The sequence below is a fragment of the Chlamydotis macqueenii genome, chromosome 3, assembly GCF_036417535.1.
Source record: "Chlamydotis macqueenii isolate bChlMac1 chromosome 3, bChlMac1.mat, whole genome shotgun sequence".
Taxonomy (NCBI): Eukaryota; Metazoa; Chordata; class Aves; order Otidiformes; family Otididae; genus Chlamydotis; species Chlamydotis macqueenii.
In genome coordinates, this window is record NC_141558.1 from 83,921,955 (window position 1) to 83,941,436 (window position 19,482).

At 37.1% G+C, this 19,482-nt stretch overlaps 1 protein-coding gene across 1 annotated transcript in view; it reads right to left on the reverse strand.

Moving 5' to 3' along the window:
• BABAM2 (BRISC and BRCA1 A complex member 2) overlaps nt 1-19,482 on the reverse strand; it is a 175,986-nt gene that overhangs the window by 127,467 nt on the left and 29,037 nt on the right. The window contains exon 4 of the mRNA XM_086745927.1: nt 16,028-16,122. Coding sequence (XP_086602053.1) covers nt 16,028-16,122 — 95 coding nt within the window. The remainder of the gene's footprint in view (nt 1-16,027; nt 16,123-19,482) is intronic.

Consider the following 19,482-nt stretch of genomic DNA (forward strand, 5'->3'; position numbering starts at 1 on the left):
GTGTCAGTAGCAGTTATCTCTCAGTTTATCTACTTTAACATTGGCTTAGAGCAGTCTTCCATGCACAGTAAGCTTTATTCAGGGTGGTTTTTTTGTGTTACAAGCCGTACCTAACATTGATCATATGTTGCATGCCTACATCTGGTTGACCTAAAATAGACCTACTTATGGGCAGATGAGAACTCACCCTATACTCCATGCTGACAGGACATGAGACAGTTCTGGTGCAAAAGCCCATGTGCTTTGTATTCAGGTCCTCATCAGGTCGTCTTGATACAAGCTCAGGGCATGTTAACATAGTCATGGGGCTTTTGGTCAGCTTTGAGTATAAGCAAAATTACTCTGTGTTTCTGTATATCACATAAACATACGACAACAAACTAGCTGCAACAGGATTTTAAATTGCATGGATTGTACAGTCAACATTAACATCCTTAGAACTAGCCAAGATGTCTGTATTTTCCAACTAAGTGAAAATGCAATATAGTAGCTTCAAATAAAACTATTTATCAGTATCTGAGCTCAAAGTGGTTACTTTCATCCTGAAAGTTGCAGACATTTCATAAACAAATTATATGCATAATTTACATTCTTCACCAAAGGACAAAAAGCATTAGCCCTTTTTTACCTCTTCAGTGGAAAAACCACTTTAGTATGCATCATTTTCTACAATGAAAGGACAGAAAATACTCCTGTGCTTCAAAGTAGCTATCTTAAGACTGTCTTGTATTCAAACACATTAAAAATTATGTTCCTTACCTAGGTTAAATAAATGAATGAAGTTGGATAAAAATACATCCCCCAAATATACAAGCTAATCATATTTTGTCTAACACCAGAACTAACAAATACAAGTGAATCGGTTGCTGAGAGAGACTGTCAAGTCCCCATCCTCGGAGATACTCAGAACTTGACTGGACAAGGTCCTGGACAGTCTGCTCTACTGACCCTGCCTAAGCAGGAGGGCTGGACTAGATGATCTCTAAAGCTCCTTTCCAACCTCAGCTACTTTTTGAGTTTATGAAGATGTTTACAAAAAGCTCAAACTGAAACAAAGGATCTTATCAAGGTAAGACTCCGTAGTTCTGATCAGAAAAGAAATTAAGAGCTGTTTACAAATTTTATCTTCTGATACTCTGGAAATGCAGATAGAAAGCTTAATCAGTTATTCACCAGGCACCATACCTTCAGCTCTACAATGAAATCTACTTGTAACTTGTAACCTAGTATCTCATTATGTGGTTATTTCCATTTAAAAGGGTTATGATTTTTATTATCTCTGATGACTGTAGTTCATGATACATCCCTTTGGAATGGTTTTATAGAGACTTCAGTATATGTGCATGGTGGCTTAATATTCAAGCATTTATCTTTCAGCAACTTTATATTTGTTTCCCTCCAAGGTAATGTATATTAAGATGTTATCAAAATGAATTTCTCATTTTCAGCATCATCACTTAAAACATGTAAGTCTAATTTTTCAGTGAAGGTGACATAAAATATGTATTCCTTCCCTGAAAATCTTGCTGGTTTTGGAGGAGAAAAAAAAGTTAAAAAATCAATAATGTTTTTCCTGAAGTCCTCAGTTCTAGTAGGGATCGATTTTAAGATATCTCAGGTACATTCTACCCATCCCCTCCACCTCTTCTCCTTTAAGTTAATAGCTACCAGAGAGGCAAAGAAATCTATGTGTATGCACTATCTACACACAGGGGAAAAAAAAAAAAAAGAAAAAAAAAGACAAAAATGAAAGAAACACAACTTAGAAATACAATCAATTTTCTATCTCAAATATGGTTTTTAGACCACTGTCATGAATTTCAGCAACATGATTCAGGATTTTTAAATTACTATGGTTGGTAGTCCTGCATTAACTGCTTACTCATTCCTGTGATTAGGATGAAAAAATATATATTTCTGTCACATGTGAAAAAAAAAAATGGTTGGGGGAAAGAGAGTTTTGGAAGGTAGTGCTCTCATTCTTCAGAAACACAGATGTTGTTCTTGCTTTGACAAAAAAAAAAAAGAAAAACATAATCTTAGAGCGTGGATGGAGCACTTAGGGGAACATTTACCTCTAGAGTACAGATTTGATAAAGACCCGATGTTTACATATTTGACAGATTCACCCAAGACCTTAGGCGCAGCCTAAGGAACATAGCAGGACATAACTGCTGATCACAATTTGTTTTCTTTATACAAATGAAGGAATAGTTCAACAGTTACAGGATTAAATTGTACTTCTTCTGCTCAGCATGATTTCAGTAGAAAGGGCTGCCTAGTGTGGCTAAGATACTGTCCTTGAACCTCTGCCTTTAGAAGCTACCACAGTGTCACAGACTCCACATTAGACCATGGCTTGAAGTAAATATACTCTGCTTTTTCCCTTCTAGACAGTAAGCACATCTATTAAATGGGAATATTATCATTGCTGTATCTTAAAAGGTAAACTATATTCCAGAGTAACTAGTGAATGGGCAAGATACTAACACGGTTCATGTAAGTTCCTCAAATACATACCACAGAGTGACCGAAAGCTGCCTTCTACCTTGTCTGGCGTCTATAGCTGGCAAAATTTTATTCCCAACTTGAACCCACTTAAGCTTATTGATTCTACAAAATACTAGAGAAAATCTGTCAGGTAGACGGTGTCTTCTAGGAAACATATTTTGTATCATGCAGTCTGAAACCAGACTGTGTACAACCTTAAATTTCCTGTTCCCAAGCTGCTGCTCAAATAAAGCATTTCCAGAAAGCCAGAGGATGTAATATGCCAGTATGTATTGATATCAGCCAGACAAGTGGGAATAACCTTTCCTCCTAATGACATCGGTATAACACAATAGAAATGTTCTGTCAAAGGAAATGACCAACAATATTTTAATAACTGACCTAAATGTAACTGAACTTTTTGTTTTTTAAATAACATTACACTACAGAACAAAAAAAGAGCAAGAGGAAATCCATTGTCATTTGTCCAGCCTGAAGCTAGAGTATTGCTCTCTTCAAAGAATTCAAAAACACTGCATCAAAACAGTGGTTATGTTGTACTGCCTTAAAGCTACAGGAACTAAAATGAATTATTTAATTGTAGGTTCCTTATTAAATATCTTTCATTCAGTAACTAAAGATTCAAACAAAGTATGAACTGGTTATAAAAGGTAAATTGTTACCTCATATTAAGCAGTTTATTTCAGTAGCAAGATCAGTAGCATCAGAAGACAACTACATACTTTCTTGTGGACAAAAAGCCTGGCAATGTCATGAGTGATGGCTGGCTAATCTCCATTTCTCCACTTAGGGAATGAATTAAAAATGATCTACAGGAATGAATTCTAAACAGTCTACAGGAAAAGTAATGGAATGAGAACTTCCATATGATTGAGACCAGACTCCAGAAGCATCATTGCCCACACAGTTGTAGCTACTGTCACACAGAAGATGGTCAATAACTATTTACTATCTGTAAGTAAGAAATTCAGCATAAGGAAGGTGAATATTCTTTTGTGGCAGAAGCTTCTCTGGCAATTGCTAACTTTTTTCATTATTGGACTAAGTTTCAGGAAAAGGTCTTTGAGAAAATAGTTATCTAGACCTTCGAGTAATTAAGCAATAGCATGTACACCCACTAACTTTGCCCACCATCTCACACTGTGTGGCAATACATATATATAAAAATAATACTCAGTTATTATACAGAGACTAGCAGACCATTAAACGGTGTCTACATTGGAGAAATCCAAAGTGATTCAGATCTGCTCTAAAGATCTGCCAGATATGAATTTAAACAAACTCATGGAAGAGTGTGATTTTCACTAAGAAGTATGACCCCTTAGCTTTTGTTGGGGTGCAAAGTCAATCTATGAATTCCCTGGCTCTTGAACCTGTCTCCTGACAGGATTTGGCTGCATAAGTGAGCAGTTTGATAGGGAAAGGGTTTTGGACCATCAGACAAGACTAAAGTGTTGAGAAAATGAATTCACTTAAAGTGTGTATAAAGAGGCAGAGTAAAGATATTATAAGGCCACCCACAGAGTGCAATTTAAGCCATTTCAACAGTAACTCATTTCAATGAATAGCAATGACACCAATTGGATTTCAAAAAGATACAAAAAAAATTTGCAGCCAGACAGTACCAGTTTTAATGAGATCTTCTTAGAGGCAAGGCAAGTGAAAAACCCCCACAAAGTAGCTTCTCAGCCCTACTAGCAAAGACATGCAAAATTTAGCTTCCCAAAGTAGCCATACTATTCAACTTTTGGCAAAGAAGCCACATATAAGTTTTGTTCTGGAACATTTTGTGCTTTGTAGTCTTTCCTTATCCTTCCAAAAATCTAATCAAGAACCTATGCAAACTACTCAGTGTCTGTGATTACTTCTTGCCCTTTTTTTTTCAGAACATAATGCACCTCATGTTCCATAAGCAGCTAAATCATAGCCTCCTGCACAGGTTATTGCTTATTTCATAACTCCAGGCAATGTCTGCAGCAAACTATAATTCTACGCTATCAGAAAGAAAATACAATAACAATTTCTAATTGATCTGAAGTTGTTTTTCTTTAAAATGTGTTTAAATATCCAGGTTGCCAGAGTATCTTCCAGGAATGTGATTTTAAAGAAGACAGATTGTAACTGTTTTTCCTGGCTATACTACAGGAAACAACAGCAAGATCTTATTTTAACTTGGTGTACTTTTATATTTCCAAGCAAGAAATTAACTTTCACGAGAAAATGTCAGTAAACAAAACCTCCAAAGCCTATAAGAGTGGTAATGCATTTCTATAGCATCTTTCATACAGAATTATCATAAAGAATAATGTAAGTACAAATTTGCATTTTGTTTATATCTCTGCACACCACATGCACAAAACCTGCATCCTACAGTGGCTTAAAATCAGTACCAATGTAAGAGTTTACCTGAAATGAGAAAGCTCACACTGTGATATCAGCACTTATGCTCCATATAAACACAGAGGAGATATGGGCCCAGTGGTTACACCCTTAGTCTAGAACCTGGGACGTCTGGTTTCAGTCCCTGCTCTTGATGGGCCACCACGGGGAAACTGCTCAAAGAAAAAGGCACGGGATAATTATCTGCCATATGCTCACATCTTTCTATCAACAGATACTTTTCACAGTATTTGCAGGGCTGGAGTGTTATAACAACTTCAAAGGCTTCAGTTTCTTAGCAGCCAGCACTCAAACATCCTACAGGCTGCAGCTTCAAATCAATCACTGTAAACCTACATGCCATCTACTTGTCATCTTACTTTCACAGGTTCTTCATATCCCCCTCCTCCAAAGCACCACTGGAACAACTTTCTGGAGTCATCTGCTTGAAACGATCATTTTTGGGCACAATCAAACATCGAAACTTAACATTTCATAAAAACAGTTCAACTCAGGAGCACTCTTGTCATGGCAAATACAACCAAAGAAGTTACTGACCTTGTGTGCTGTACTAGCTATTGTATGTAACAGATAAAAAACCTGCAAAAAGCTAAGCTTGGGATAGTCAATATTTATTTCATTTTTTATTTTTAGTGGAGGCTGTGAAAACTGGATGCAGAAATTACAATACCTTACAAACACTTAGCTGAAATCTCAAACATCTGAAGGCCTTGAATTAGCATGAAAACACAAAGCAGGAAAACAACAGAATAAGAAATGAATTCTGCTTTCAGAAAAGCACCATACATTTTGCATAAAATTACTTTCCCTCTTTTCTTCCACTGGCCACACAGTGTGATTCTTGATTAACAATTCCCTACCAAGGCAACTTAAACCCCAGCAAATGTGACACACAGAGAACACTGTTCTGCATTCACCTAGAATAAATGGCCCACTGCCTCTCAAGTACCATTCACCTGATAAAGGAGTGAACTCAACTTCCAAAGGTTACTACAAATTACTCCTATGCCCTGCTGTAGGACCACTTAAGAGACAGCTGATTTTTGTACCTTAAGGGTGCTCTGGAGATGCAGAAACTGTGAAGCTGAGCCCAGAAGAGCATGTTCGTGCACTCTTCCTGAAAAAGTCTGCCTGTTTCTCCCACAGAGCTCTCTTACAAGACAACCAGACTCTTAAAAGCTACAACTGCCTGCTATCAAAAGAGAGAGAGAGTACAATACTATCTAGTTAATCTCCTAAAGACTTGGCACGCGTAAGTATTTCTTGTCCTGCTTTGCTAAGGGATTAGAGCAAGTTTTGTTTCTTTCCAGACCTCCCAGCACATCTCTCTCAGAAAGCAGACGGTACCTTTACCTGTTCTGAGAAGGAATTTCTTAATTCTCTCAGTACATATAAATCCTGGGATAGGGAATCCAACTCACTAAGCAATTAGTTAATCCATGTGAGTATACAGCATTTTTTCCCCTTGGGAGTCTGTTACCAGAGGCATACATATTTAACTAGACATGGCAAGTAAAAGCAACAAAGCATGAAGACAAGATTAATTTCAACACAAGACATACACACATGCAGCTTTTACCTAAAGACTTACTCATCATGCACTGATGGCAGCATGAACAGGTCCCAACACCTCAGACTCTCAGTGGACAAAAGAACAGACCACTGTCTCAATGTTAATGCTTTACTTCAAGAGTCCCTTTTCAAAAAGCAAGTCTTTCACTCTTATCAGTTATTGGAGTTTTTCCTTTCCTGTCAAAACAAGTAATTTTAGCTACAGCAAAGAGACAGAACCTTCACGGCTGATGTTTTGGACCAGCATCCACTAATATCCCTTGAGCATTTATTGTTGGGTGGCACATGCAGAACTGCTCTCTTCTAACCATTTTTCCCCTTGCCAAAATCCAATAACTTAAAATCAATATATCACATAGCAGATCTCACTGGTTAAGCAGTATTTCCATTTTTGTTTTCACATTTGTACTACAAGAGAGTTTATAGGGCCTTGAAAACACAGAACCTGACTAAAACATTTATGAAATACCATGGTGTAAATCATAAGACACTGGAAATCAAAATTATTTCTCTACTATACTGGATCAATTAATGCAAAGAGCAGTATAAGAAAAGAACACTCATTTGGTTCCTTTAAGCAAGTGAAAGCTACATCTTCGGGAAGACAGGTATACAGCAAAATTCCTGTAAAACTGTATGGACACTAATGCTGCAAACAAAAGACAAGATGTTGACAAATTTGAACTATACTTCTGTAATTATCTTTAAAAAAGACCAGATATGCCTGAGGATCTGAGATGGAAGATCGCAAGGAAACACAGACAGAAAAGCATGTAAAGCATGAGTAAAACAAAGAAAGGTTTTGAAAGAAATACAGGCTGCAACTTAGAGCAGTAAAAATAAAAGAAAATGTAGCTTAAGCCCTTCTCCATTTGGGGAAATGAATAGATCTTTTGAAAATTACCCCGAGTGCAAAGACATCTCTTTGCCCCAACAGTATCTTCTGAAGGGAAGAACCTGCGGGGTCCCAAACTTGAACTAATCCCATTGGAGAAAAGTATAATTATAAATTACAACAGAATTCACAGTCCTGAATTTAATCAAATATGAAACTGCATTATCAGACAGAATTATTATTTCTAACTGACCTTCTGTAATCAGTTAATTTAAAAGTCTGTTCTGCTTGCATATTCATAAGCAATGACCAACTTTCTCTATGGAAAAATGAATTATCATGGCTCAACAACTTGAATTCAATGGGCGTACTACATTGAATTTAAATGCATTCTCAACTCAGGAAGACTGTGCTAGATTCTACCTTTTCTCTTTTTAAAAAAACAAACCAAACAAAAACCCAAAAAGCCACCTTGTAAGTGTATTTCTAGAAAGCTAACAAGTTGTTGCCTTCAAGTAGGCCATTTCTTACTGTTCTAGAGTTATTGTGATGAAGTAGAGTGTATTGTGCCACTACCATTACATATCAGGGCCAGAATTCTTTAATTTTCTGACAGTTATATAATTTATATAGTTATATATATACACGCTATATATAGCATGTACATATATATTACAGTTATATAATAACATATTTTTTCAAGATTTTAATAAAACATTGCTCAAGTATTATTGTATTCTGATTAATCGAAGCAAAAAAAATAGTCACAACTACATTATCAGTTTGCTGGTTCATATTAAAGAATTATCAATACCAACATTATTATTGCACCCCCAGACTTCCAGATAAAAGATTTCTCACACCCAGGCTTGGATGCCAGCTTGTCCCACCTCTAGCCTTTCCAATCTCCAGGGACCACAGGGTCAGAGGAGAGTGAGGCTGCAAAGGTGAGCCTGCAATTCCTCCTTCCATGCAAGAACTCCGGTAATTAAGAGATGAGTTATGATTTTGCTAGTGCTCATACTGCAGCTCTCAGCTAAAACTAATATCTAGCTATCTAAGTTCTCTGTCTCCACTTAACCAGAACTTCAGGATATGCTAATTGATTTTACGCTACAGGAGCAAAAGAAAGAATACTCATTCAGATATTCAGTTTCATTCTGGTAGAGAGACAGCAGTCTCTCTCAAGCCCAGTAGCAACGGTTGTCCACTTAAGAAATAAGTTAATTCATTAAGAAATCAAGATTAAGTCAACATGAATTCAAGAGAAGATCCAGAAACTCAGGAGGCTAGTGCTCTGGGCGCAGGTATAAGCTAAACGGGCATAGCTTGAAAGAAACATAAGCCTAAACAGCCTTTACATATTCTGGTCCAACCTTCTGGCTCATCTAACTGTATGACCATGACAAAGATGGTTAAACTCATGTGACAAACTAAAACTATCTTTTTTACTTTTTTAAGTATGAATGGAAAGTCATTAAATGCCTTTTCCCCTATTTTGCTAGTGTACAGTAACGATGTCTCTCATCACATGCACATTAGTTAGTGTGGCAGAAAAACATTTTCTCTCACTTTGCCATCCTTCAGTCATCTGATCCATGCACATTCCTAATGTTCTCCTAAAACTAGTATTTCCTGGACTGAAATACTATATTTTAAGAGCTAATAGTCTAGATTTTCCATATTCTAGGGAGAAATTGCATTATCAGAGAAGCTTGTGCCAAAAAATGAAAGGAAATGTTTCCTCACTAAGACCTTCAGAGAACTAATTTAATTAATTGTGCATTCTACACTAGCAAGATTTAAGCAAGAAATGCAAAACTACCTGGCTTATCAGACACTATTTATTTAATTTTGAGGGAAGAAAGTATCAAATCATAGAAAACTCTTCAATTTCTGGATTCACTAGGTGAACAGTCCAGCCGAAATGTTGTGATTAACTAAAGCTGAACCTCTGACCTCAGCATATTCTCCTCCGCTTACACTTTGAGACAGAAAGACAAATTTTGTAAACTGTGCTAAGAAATGCTGAAATTTTGGAAAAAAAAAAAAAAAGAAAGTGAGGTAAATACATACAACGATTTTACATGAACAGAAAATGACAAAGTAATAGAAGGTAGCTAATTCCCTCTCAGTCCTATAAATATTAACAATTACGGACAAAGAGGACAAATAAAAGCGAAAGGTTAGAGGAGAAATTCTGAAGACTAAAACAAGGAGAAAAAGGAATAATTTCCCGATGTAGAAAGGCTCTGAAGGAAAAGAAGATGGAAAGATAACAGGAAAAACTTATTTCCCGTCACCTTGCTTGAATTCTTTCTGCTGAACTGTTTGCATAGCCACCATCATTACCACATGGCTACGCAGACAATCCTAACACTTGCTTTTGGCACCATACGACTTCTCAGAAGGACCTCCTGAATGCTAGCCTCACACAGACTGTGGTCAAGCTGGCCAGGCTACCCCAGGAGAGGATTCCGAGCCAGAATCCTCTTTTGGGGGTTTCTCATTTTAAACTCAGTACAAACACATGAAAAACAAAAAGGCAGAAAACCTGTGCCTGGTTTATGACACCCCTTGCTAGCTGGGTCAAGGAAACAAATGAGGACTCCTGGGGGGAACTGCGTGCAGCTCAGACACCAAAACCAGACTAAAATACATTCAAAACTAGATTTCTTCAGGTCTGGATTGTACTGGTATGGTTCTGTCATTTGAAAACATGGACAAAAATCATAAATGCCAACAATACCAGCCAAAAGGTCCTTCTTCTGGGAAAATTCCTGAATTAAATTACTCTTCTGATGGTATCCTTATCCATACCAAACCTCAGCAAGGCCTCAGTGACTGTAGGCATATAAAGAACTTAAACTTATGTATAGTTTATCATATATATGTGTATACAAGTGCATATATACATACACCTCCCATATATACAAATGGGTAGAATCAATATAGAATGATAGGAATAAATAGTTTTCAGAATTCATGTTTGTTTTAGAAAATTAAACACTAAATAGCACTGGTTTATAAATAATCAAAACACATCTTGACATATAAAGTCAAGACATGACTGAAAAGTAAACATAAAAAATATGAATCTAAAGTGGTTCAAAATAAGAAAAAAAACCCCTTCTAATAAAATGCAGGACTCAATTCTACATTGTTTCACTTAAATTCCCCAGGTTCAACTGAAACCAAAGCAATTTAAGGCTTTCAGTGCAAGAGTGGCAGTTTAGGGGTCCAAGAATGGAATCTGCTGCTGCCATCCCGAAGGGAGTAAGCAGAAGAAATAGTAATGCTAAAATAGTTCAAACTTAACTACACATTTCCCAGACAAAGACAACCCACTGCTGTGACTTTAAAGTCATACTCTGAAAACCATCATGCTCATTGCCCTTATGTAGGGGCTTTCATACTAGAACACATAACACCTGCATCTTTACCAACAATACAACAGCCAGACTTTTTAAAACAAAATAATTCAAACAGCATTAGCTAATATATGGGGTCCTTGGGGGTTTTTTGCGGCTACTGTGAACGTAGGAACAATTGATGCTGTTACACATCTGTCTCATGCACCTGATAGTAAATGAAGAACAATTATGGAAGAGGGAGGTATTTAAAGGATCTCTTCACTACCTGTCAAAAGCTAACTCAGCAAGTCACCAGGAATAATGATTAAGATTTTGAACACAGCCACAGAAAACAATGCAGCCTTCCTGACAGTCATCATATAGCCAAATGATAAACATGGAACCAAATAACTACAAATACAAGAATTTAAAATAAACATTGCTCTACACAAGATACAGAGCATCACAGCCAACACACTTGAGTAGCACAATTAGCTGAATCAATTCCACAGTGACTGAAATCTGTTCTCAGTATTAACAATTAGACAAGGGGAAACGATCTTCCCAACGCTATGTACTGGCATGAGAATCGCAGTGGCCCATTCTCTGAAATTCTTTGATGGCAATGCCCTCCTCCCACGCAAATGCAGCACTAAGTACTCCCATACTGTATCCAGCTTTAGAGCCCCCAAAATAAGAAGGACATGGACCTGTTGGAGTGAGTCCAGAGGAGAGCCACAAAGATGGGGCTCAGAGGGCTGGAGTATCTCTCCTATGAAAACAGGCTGAGAGAGTGGGGGCTGTTCAGCCTGGAGAAGAGGAGGCACCAGGGAGACCTTACAGCAGCCTTCCAGTACCTAAATGGGGCTTACAGGAAAGACAGGGAGAAACTCCTTAGCAGGGCCCATTGTGACAGGATGAGGGGTAATGGTTTCGAAATAGAAGGAAGCAGATTCAGACTGGACATAAGGAAGAAATTGTTTACAGTAAGGGTGGTGGAACCCTGGAACTGGTTGCCCAGAGAGGTGGTGGAAGCCCCATCCCTGGAAACATTCAAGTCCAGGTTGGATGGGGCTCTGAGCAACCTGATCTGGTTGGAGATGTCCCTGCTCCTTGCAGGGAGTTGGACCAGATGACCTTTAAAGGTCCCTTCCAACCTTCACCATTCTATGATTCTATGACACATTCAATACATACTGGGTTTCAGGAAATGCTCATGTCCTCTTGCCTCCACCCCCGCTAAGGCTAATGAAGTCTTTTCAATAGTAATGAGTGGGCAGAATAATTCTGGGGAGACTAGCTGGAGACTTGAAGTAAGACCCAAATTCTTAAACTGACAGGTAGCTTGCATATACTACTACTGTCTCCGCCAAACAGAATGTACTTCAAAATCATTGGAAAAATTGGGTTAACATTTTGCATAAGCACTTCAGTTATTAACTGGCTCACATTAACAATCAACTAGGCTAACATAACAAACAATTCTTGTTACTCAAACTGGCGTCACTGTAATGAGCTCCAAATTAATCTCATCCGTACACAATCACTAATCTTGTTTTGTGCCAACTGAATTTTTAATCAGAATGGAGTGAATCACAGGTTGTTTTTAAAATACATTTTTTAATACTTGTCATCCAAAATGAATAAACACTAGAGCAGGGAAGAACTTTTCTATTTACATTCTGAGAAGCTGATTTTATTTATGCACACTATACACACAAGTATGAAATGTATATGATAGGTGAGGCCATTTTTAATGAAAACAAAAAAAATAAATATGTTTATTTCTAATAATGCTTTGAGCATGAACAGCCTCACCAACCTAAAGAATTTAGCCCTCTGACTGTAATTAAAACTGTATGACAAACCTAAATAAAAGGGACAGCTACCCCTCTGTTGTGTTGCTCCTCAATCTCTACATCATTCTAGAAGATCAAAATACTCAAAATCAGACTCTGCAACCTGTGTAACTACTTCTACTACTGCAAGCAGAGTAACTACTTCTGGTAAGGCATGTAATGAAGCATGTATTTTGCAGTGCCGAACTTGAGACTCAACTCGAGTTTCAAACCAAAGGAATTTTAATATTTGTGCAAGACATAGAAGCAAGGCTGGGTCTCAATAAGCAGTTTCGATATGATTCTGCAAGTACAATACCAGTTTAACAAAGCAGTTGTTGAGCTCTGCTTATAACAACAAGAATGTTCAACATATCCCCCATTGCTGAAACACAGGCCTAACCATTCAGGAATTATTTGGGGAAAAAAAAAAAAAAAGATAGTATGAAGTATTCACCTACAGCATCTACTTTTTAAAATGCAGTATTTCTGGAATCTTGTTTTAGCTGTCTGGCTAACAGCTGCTTAACTGAACACCTGTTACTGCACTTAAATGAAAACCTGACTCGAAGGTCTGCCCAGGGCCATAGAAACTGAAGGATGACTGGAGTGATCTGCAGCACAGCCATTCAGATGTCTTCAGGGAGGTCTACTGACAGCCTCTGTTAGAGCCACACGAGCTTGAGGAATCTGGAGTACCTGGTTCTCATTTCAAGCTAAGCAGAATACCTGACTCAAGCCACGTAACAACATGTGATGACTTCTGCTTGGAAAACAGGGCACTTGGGCAGATGAGAGCAGTGCAGGAAGGCTCAATGTCAGAATTCCCACAGATCCGGCGGCATATATTACTTAGAGACTGTGCTCCTCATTTAATACCATCTACATGCTTTTGTGCATGCTAGATTCTGTTTTGATTGCCAGGAACTGTTATATCAAAAGTATTTGAAGATTGCTCAAGATTAAGAGCAGTCAATTATGCTGAACGTCCTAATCTATTTTTACTTATAGTCAGTAGAAAGATATGATAACACATTAAAAAATTCTGCTAATATCTTAGAATTCAATTAAAATGATCTTCATTAAACAGCTCAGAGATCTGTGGAAAAAAGGGAGTTACTTAAATACTTAGCATAATAAGCAAGTTATTGTTAATGTAACTTTCTGAAGAAAAACGCTGCAAACCATGCTGAACATTAAAAGGTGAATGCAAAAGCAAAAATACACCATATAGACCATAGCTGCAAGGTGGAGATAACACGCTCTGGTAACATCAGGATGGACTGCAGGAGAATGACCAAGGACCTTCAAAAAAGGTTACATTTACATAGTGAATACTATAGCAAGGCATAATGACCAAAGGAAAGCTGTTGGCTTGCAAATTTCTTTTTTTTTGTTTGTTTTTAATTAATTTTAAAATAGGCTGATTAATATCCCATTATGCATGAAGGAGCAAATGGCTCTTCAAGCTTCTTTCCAACAAAGAGGATGAGAAGTTTCTTCTGTGCTTAGGCAGAAAAGCAACGCTCCCAAAAGAAGTATTATTCATGAACAATGTAAGACAGAAAGAAAGAAAACTAAAGAGATGTTTTTATCCTTGCAGGTTTCCCTGCAGATCACTAGTGCTAGTGACTTTTTTCATATGAGAAATATGGCACCATATCACAGTCCATCTGAACAGCATTTCTGCAGGATGCCCCAAATTATCTTTATTTAATATCTCATTTGCTATTTCTTAACAATTTCAGCTTTCCGGCACATTAAAAAGTGCTCCTCCTCCTTTAACATCTACTGCAGAAAGTGGCTGCTATGTGAATATCTCTCAGGAAGGTTGTGAAACAACAAAACAGAAAAAGGGGAAAATAAGAAAACTAGTAAAATAAAAGATCGTAAAAACAGTTCTAGAACTGTCATATGAAATAAACCTTTTCTATAAATGAGAGTAACAAAACAGCTATTCAGCAGCACCATGACTCCTTCCCAAAGGAGTCTGTGAGCTTCACAGGAAAGTGATCAGGGGAAGAAAAGAAATAAGACATTCACCTTTAAAAATTCTGTTAGGTATGCTAAAAATAATCATTGAAACAAATTATTTTAAGACACAGTAGTTTCTCAATATAACTTAATATGACGTGAATAAAGCTAAAACAAAAAAACCAACACATCTGTCATGTCACATGGCAAGGACATGTCCAACTTTGTGGCTACTGCCTCATGTTCTTCCACCATGACACCTGCACCCCAGCACTGAGCAGTACAGCACGACAGCCTCTGATTTACTTTCGGGAGCTCCCATACCTGATGCAATCACTCAGCCGCACTGCACACATGCTTATAAAGCACAAGAGAGGCTGCAGGAGAGCTGCAAAGAACCTCTCCCATAGAAAGGCTCTACACCAGGAGAAGTTCAATTAAAAGACACTTCTCAGGTGCATGCTGAGATTGTCTCATATACCCATACAAAATGCAATATATTTATACCATCAACTGCATTTTTGGTCAACTTCCTAATAAAAGCTGAAAATTTACAGAAAAAAAAAAAATAGATAATGATCTACCATGTGGGTGACCGAGCAGGAACTACAGTAGAGCTCTCCGGCAAAGGCATACTTTTCTGACCCAGCCACTAAACTCTGTACCATAATGACAGGCACTGGATACTTATTGGAAAAAATATACGTAAACCCTATTGACAAACAATACTGCCAACCCAGAAACAAAGCTGCAGGTCTGCAAAGGCAGCAGAATAGAGCCCAAAGAGAGGGGGAGAGTAAAAGAGAAAAACACTCCGGGTTTTAAAATACCTTAAATACGGGTTTAGTAACTACTAGTAACTTCCGAGAGGGAGAAGTATATTAAAAGCATAACCATTGTTAGCTACTTCAAACAAGGTTTTACTACTTGAGGGTACTTTTGAACAGTGAACACTACATTTAGTTTCAGGTTGTGGTGTTTCTTCTTCCATAGTAATAAGACTGTGCAAAAATATTTTCTCATTAAGTTAATTTTTGACCCTCCCACCTTTTAAAAGGGCATTTATTTCTCTTTATGGTAAAACTAACACATATGAGGAGGTAGTTTTCTTTAATGCAATGGTTCCAAGAATATACAACCTGGTTCTATCCTTCCTCAAGGGAAAACAAAAATCAATATCACCACACAAAATTATGCTACTTTTTTCCCAGAACTAAGTGTTTTTTAAAGACACAACTGATAATTTCTTTTTGCTGAGACAGATCTTTTAAAATGGTCAGATATTTAATAGACATCTTTTTAAAGATACTCTGAATAGTCATTGTAAATATCATCTTCTCTCGATTAAAGTATTTAAAAATCCCACACTTACGGATTCAAATTTAAATCACATTAGAAGACAAAGTGTTTATACTCACATAACAATGAGATAAAAGGGTTTTTAATCTTTTCTGAATTATTATCAAATTCCTACCAGTGAAGTGAGTCCAAAAAACTCAATACTCTTTGCATGGTATAAGCTTCTCAAACAGTGAAGTACTTACATGCAAGGCAGAAGGATCTGGCAGAAATTCAGCATCCTCTCCAAAGATAAAATCTGGCGGCAGGTCAGGATAGTGAGCATTGAAAATTATATCCCCTGAAAAGTAATATATGTGCTTATAAATAAATAAAAAAATACTGTATATGATACACAGTTTTAATATAAAATTGAATAGCTATATTAAATACATTTTATGTATATACCCATAATTTAAAAAAAAATTCACATGCAAGATAAGCATCAGATATTTTGGGAGATGAAGTAAAATTCCTGAGGCACTGCTTCTTCCTCCTCTGCAAGCAATGAAACATGAAATACATTATTGCTTCATATCTCACACAGCAATTTAAACACTATTGAGGGCTGTCTCAAAACACAGAGTTAGAAAAGTGATCTTGATTTTAAAAAGTACCACATTCAGATTGCTGTGTTTTGCATATTAAGTAAAACTCAGATGTAAACTACCACGATTAGGATTTTCAAAATATCGGAGCAGGTTGACGGTTGGACTTGATGATCTTGGAGGTCTCTTCCAACCTTAAGATTCTATGATTTTAAAACTTAGTATCTCTTCCTTGCCAACTTCAACTCTTAGAAGGAAGAATATGCAGTTCAATAGGAACCAGTCCAACTATCCAAATTATGGAGCTGCAAGTTCTCACCTTGCCCCTATCACAAGATATACAATTAATTTCTAATGTTATAGTTCCAAGCAATTTGTGTTGCATTATTTCACTAGTAAACATACTTCAGAGGTCATATAGGTCAAGAGATGGCCATCTGCATGTGAGCTCTTAAAAACCCCACCCACAATTCAAGGAAAGAAAAAAAATTATCTAGCATTACTTCTCTACCTCCAAATCACTCTTTCCTCTTTATGAAGATATGAAAGAATAACTCTGAGCTTTTGCATAAAGTAGATTTGTATGGCAGTAGGCATTAGAAGAAAGAAGTCAGTACAGACTGTGTTACCACTTGTTTAAAATCTACTCAGCAAAGTGAAACCAGTGTGGTAAGCCTTATAAACAATTCTGCTCAGAGAAAGTAAAACCACTTTTAATTTTGTTTTTCAAAGATTATGAACGCAGAACTGGAGAAAAGCATCAAGTTAACAAATCTTCGGAAGCCACATCACTGACTCAGTGATGTCACCATCTCAAGACACTCAACCTGACAGTTTTAACTGCTAATATTTTGTAAACTTATCTTTGCTCTAGCTGGAAGCAAGGACGCTGTAAAGATTAATTTTCAGAGGATGAGGGCTCATGAACAAGAAGCCAATGGCCAGTCTGGGGGTAAGTATGCTCTACAGTATCGCTCTAAATCATGAACTTGCTGATCATGCAACTCAGTAGACCACACTGTGAGTTTCTCTTTTCTGCTCTCCTACCTTCCTTTCACAAACGTCAGGAGCAGGTGTAAGTATGAAGTGCAGGAAAGATTAGAGGTCCGACAGTTAAAATACCCAACACCAACACAGTCAACATAAAATCAATACTTTATTTCATTTGAAAGAAGAACAAAACAGGCACCAATCCTAGAGGAAACTGCATAAAATTGCAACAGGAAATGCTCTTATATTAAGAAAGAGAAAATAATTACTAGACTGCCTAAACTGAAACACAGCAATGACAAAATCAGAAAAGTTGATGCTTACTAGATTGGATAGTTCCTATGGTACCATAAGTCAACTCTTTTCTTCATATTTACTATACTTAAAAAGTTACTTATGGCTCCTTACAACAACCACACCAACTTCCACGTACAGAGCAAGCAAATCTTGAGGTTGTGTGCTGAAGGAGACAGCACCTTCATCCATGAAGCAAAGCTCAGTCAAAGAATGTATTAAGACACATAGTATAAATCACTCAGAACACAGTACAACAAAAAAAATCTTGGTCTGTGCCTTAGGTAGCCCAATGCCATGCCGAAGGAAAGAACGGTACCTTTGTTTTTGCCATGTTCTTATGTGATGCTAAGTAACTCATTTAATATACACTTTTCATATTGCAGTTACTAGTTGCATGCTTTTCATTCTCTACATTCCTGTTTTAACAGAGCTGATGAAACAGGGTACACATAGATGCAGCTCAGCTGACTAGGAGCTGCAACTGCTACTACTACTGACCTTGGTCCCTTCCAACCCTAACTATTCTATGATTCTACAATTCTAGACATAAATACTACAAAAGGCTGCTTAGAATAAAAGAATAAAAATAACTGCATAGTTTTTTTTATACATCCACATTTGATTATTGAAAAAATTATTACAAAACCTTACATCACAAGGTGGTTCCAAGACTTTGCTTAAGAGTACTGAGATTGGCAATAAACCACATTCACCTGTGTAAGCTCAACGTAATGGGTGAACCTCAAGAAAGCCGTGACAGTAGGTGCAATGTGAAGGCTGAGGCAGGTACAAACTCTTTTTTTCTCCAGTGTTTTCACACAGCTCATAGCAGCTCCCAGAACATCATCATATGCAGTGCTCAAGTGTGACAGTAAACTAAAATTGCCATTATTAGTTTAACATGTTATGCAGTAAACTTTTACAATTCCAGGTTTGGGTCAGCTGCTCATCCCACGCAGTGATTCCTGCTGTGGGACCAGGGCCAACAGCTAGGCATGGTACCCTCTTTGACCACTCAGGTGTGATGCATTGTCACACTGTGGTCGGGCACCTCACAATTTCAGCTGACCAAACTGACCTATTACTTCCCTCACATGCTCACTGTTCTTCTTCACCACCTTCTATCACACCCCTTCTTACACTGAATATTAGTGGCATATCACTCCTTATCCACAGTGAGTGACCAACTATGTAGATATTTTGGTTTAAAAAGTTGTCATGACCTAGGGATATCAAAGAACTATTCAGTACAAGGGACAGAATCCAGAGTTAAAATTAACATTGTGATATTTGATTTTCTGTTTCTAATACTTATAATCACTATAATTGCTTCTACTTGCCAAAGGTAAACATGCCTCAAATTCAAACTCACAAGTTCCTTTAGTAAAAGTCATTTTGAGACCAAATACATCAGCATTAAAGTCAATGTGTATCACAAGATTATTTTTCTCTATACTGTAGTCATTTTCAAAAAGGCTATAAAGTACAGGGCTGAAGGGTTCATCAGGCTTCAAAATAAATAAAACTATTATTAGTGTCTGTTAATCATACAATCACAAAACACCAGTGCTGAGACCACACTAAAAAAATTCTACAGTCCCATGGAACCTAAAAAATCATGCTGTTGTCCTTATTTTCTAACTAAACCAGAAAAATATAATTCAATGAATCATTAACACTCTCCTTCATATAGCACCATAGGGTTTTTAACCAAATGTAAACCCTAATTTATTCTGCTACAATCAAATTTCACACAGGCTGGATGACAACTAATAAAGGCAAAAGAAGTTCTGAACAAAATGGTGTTTCCACTTCAATTTAAACAG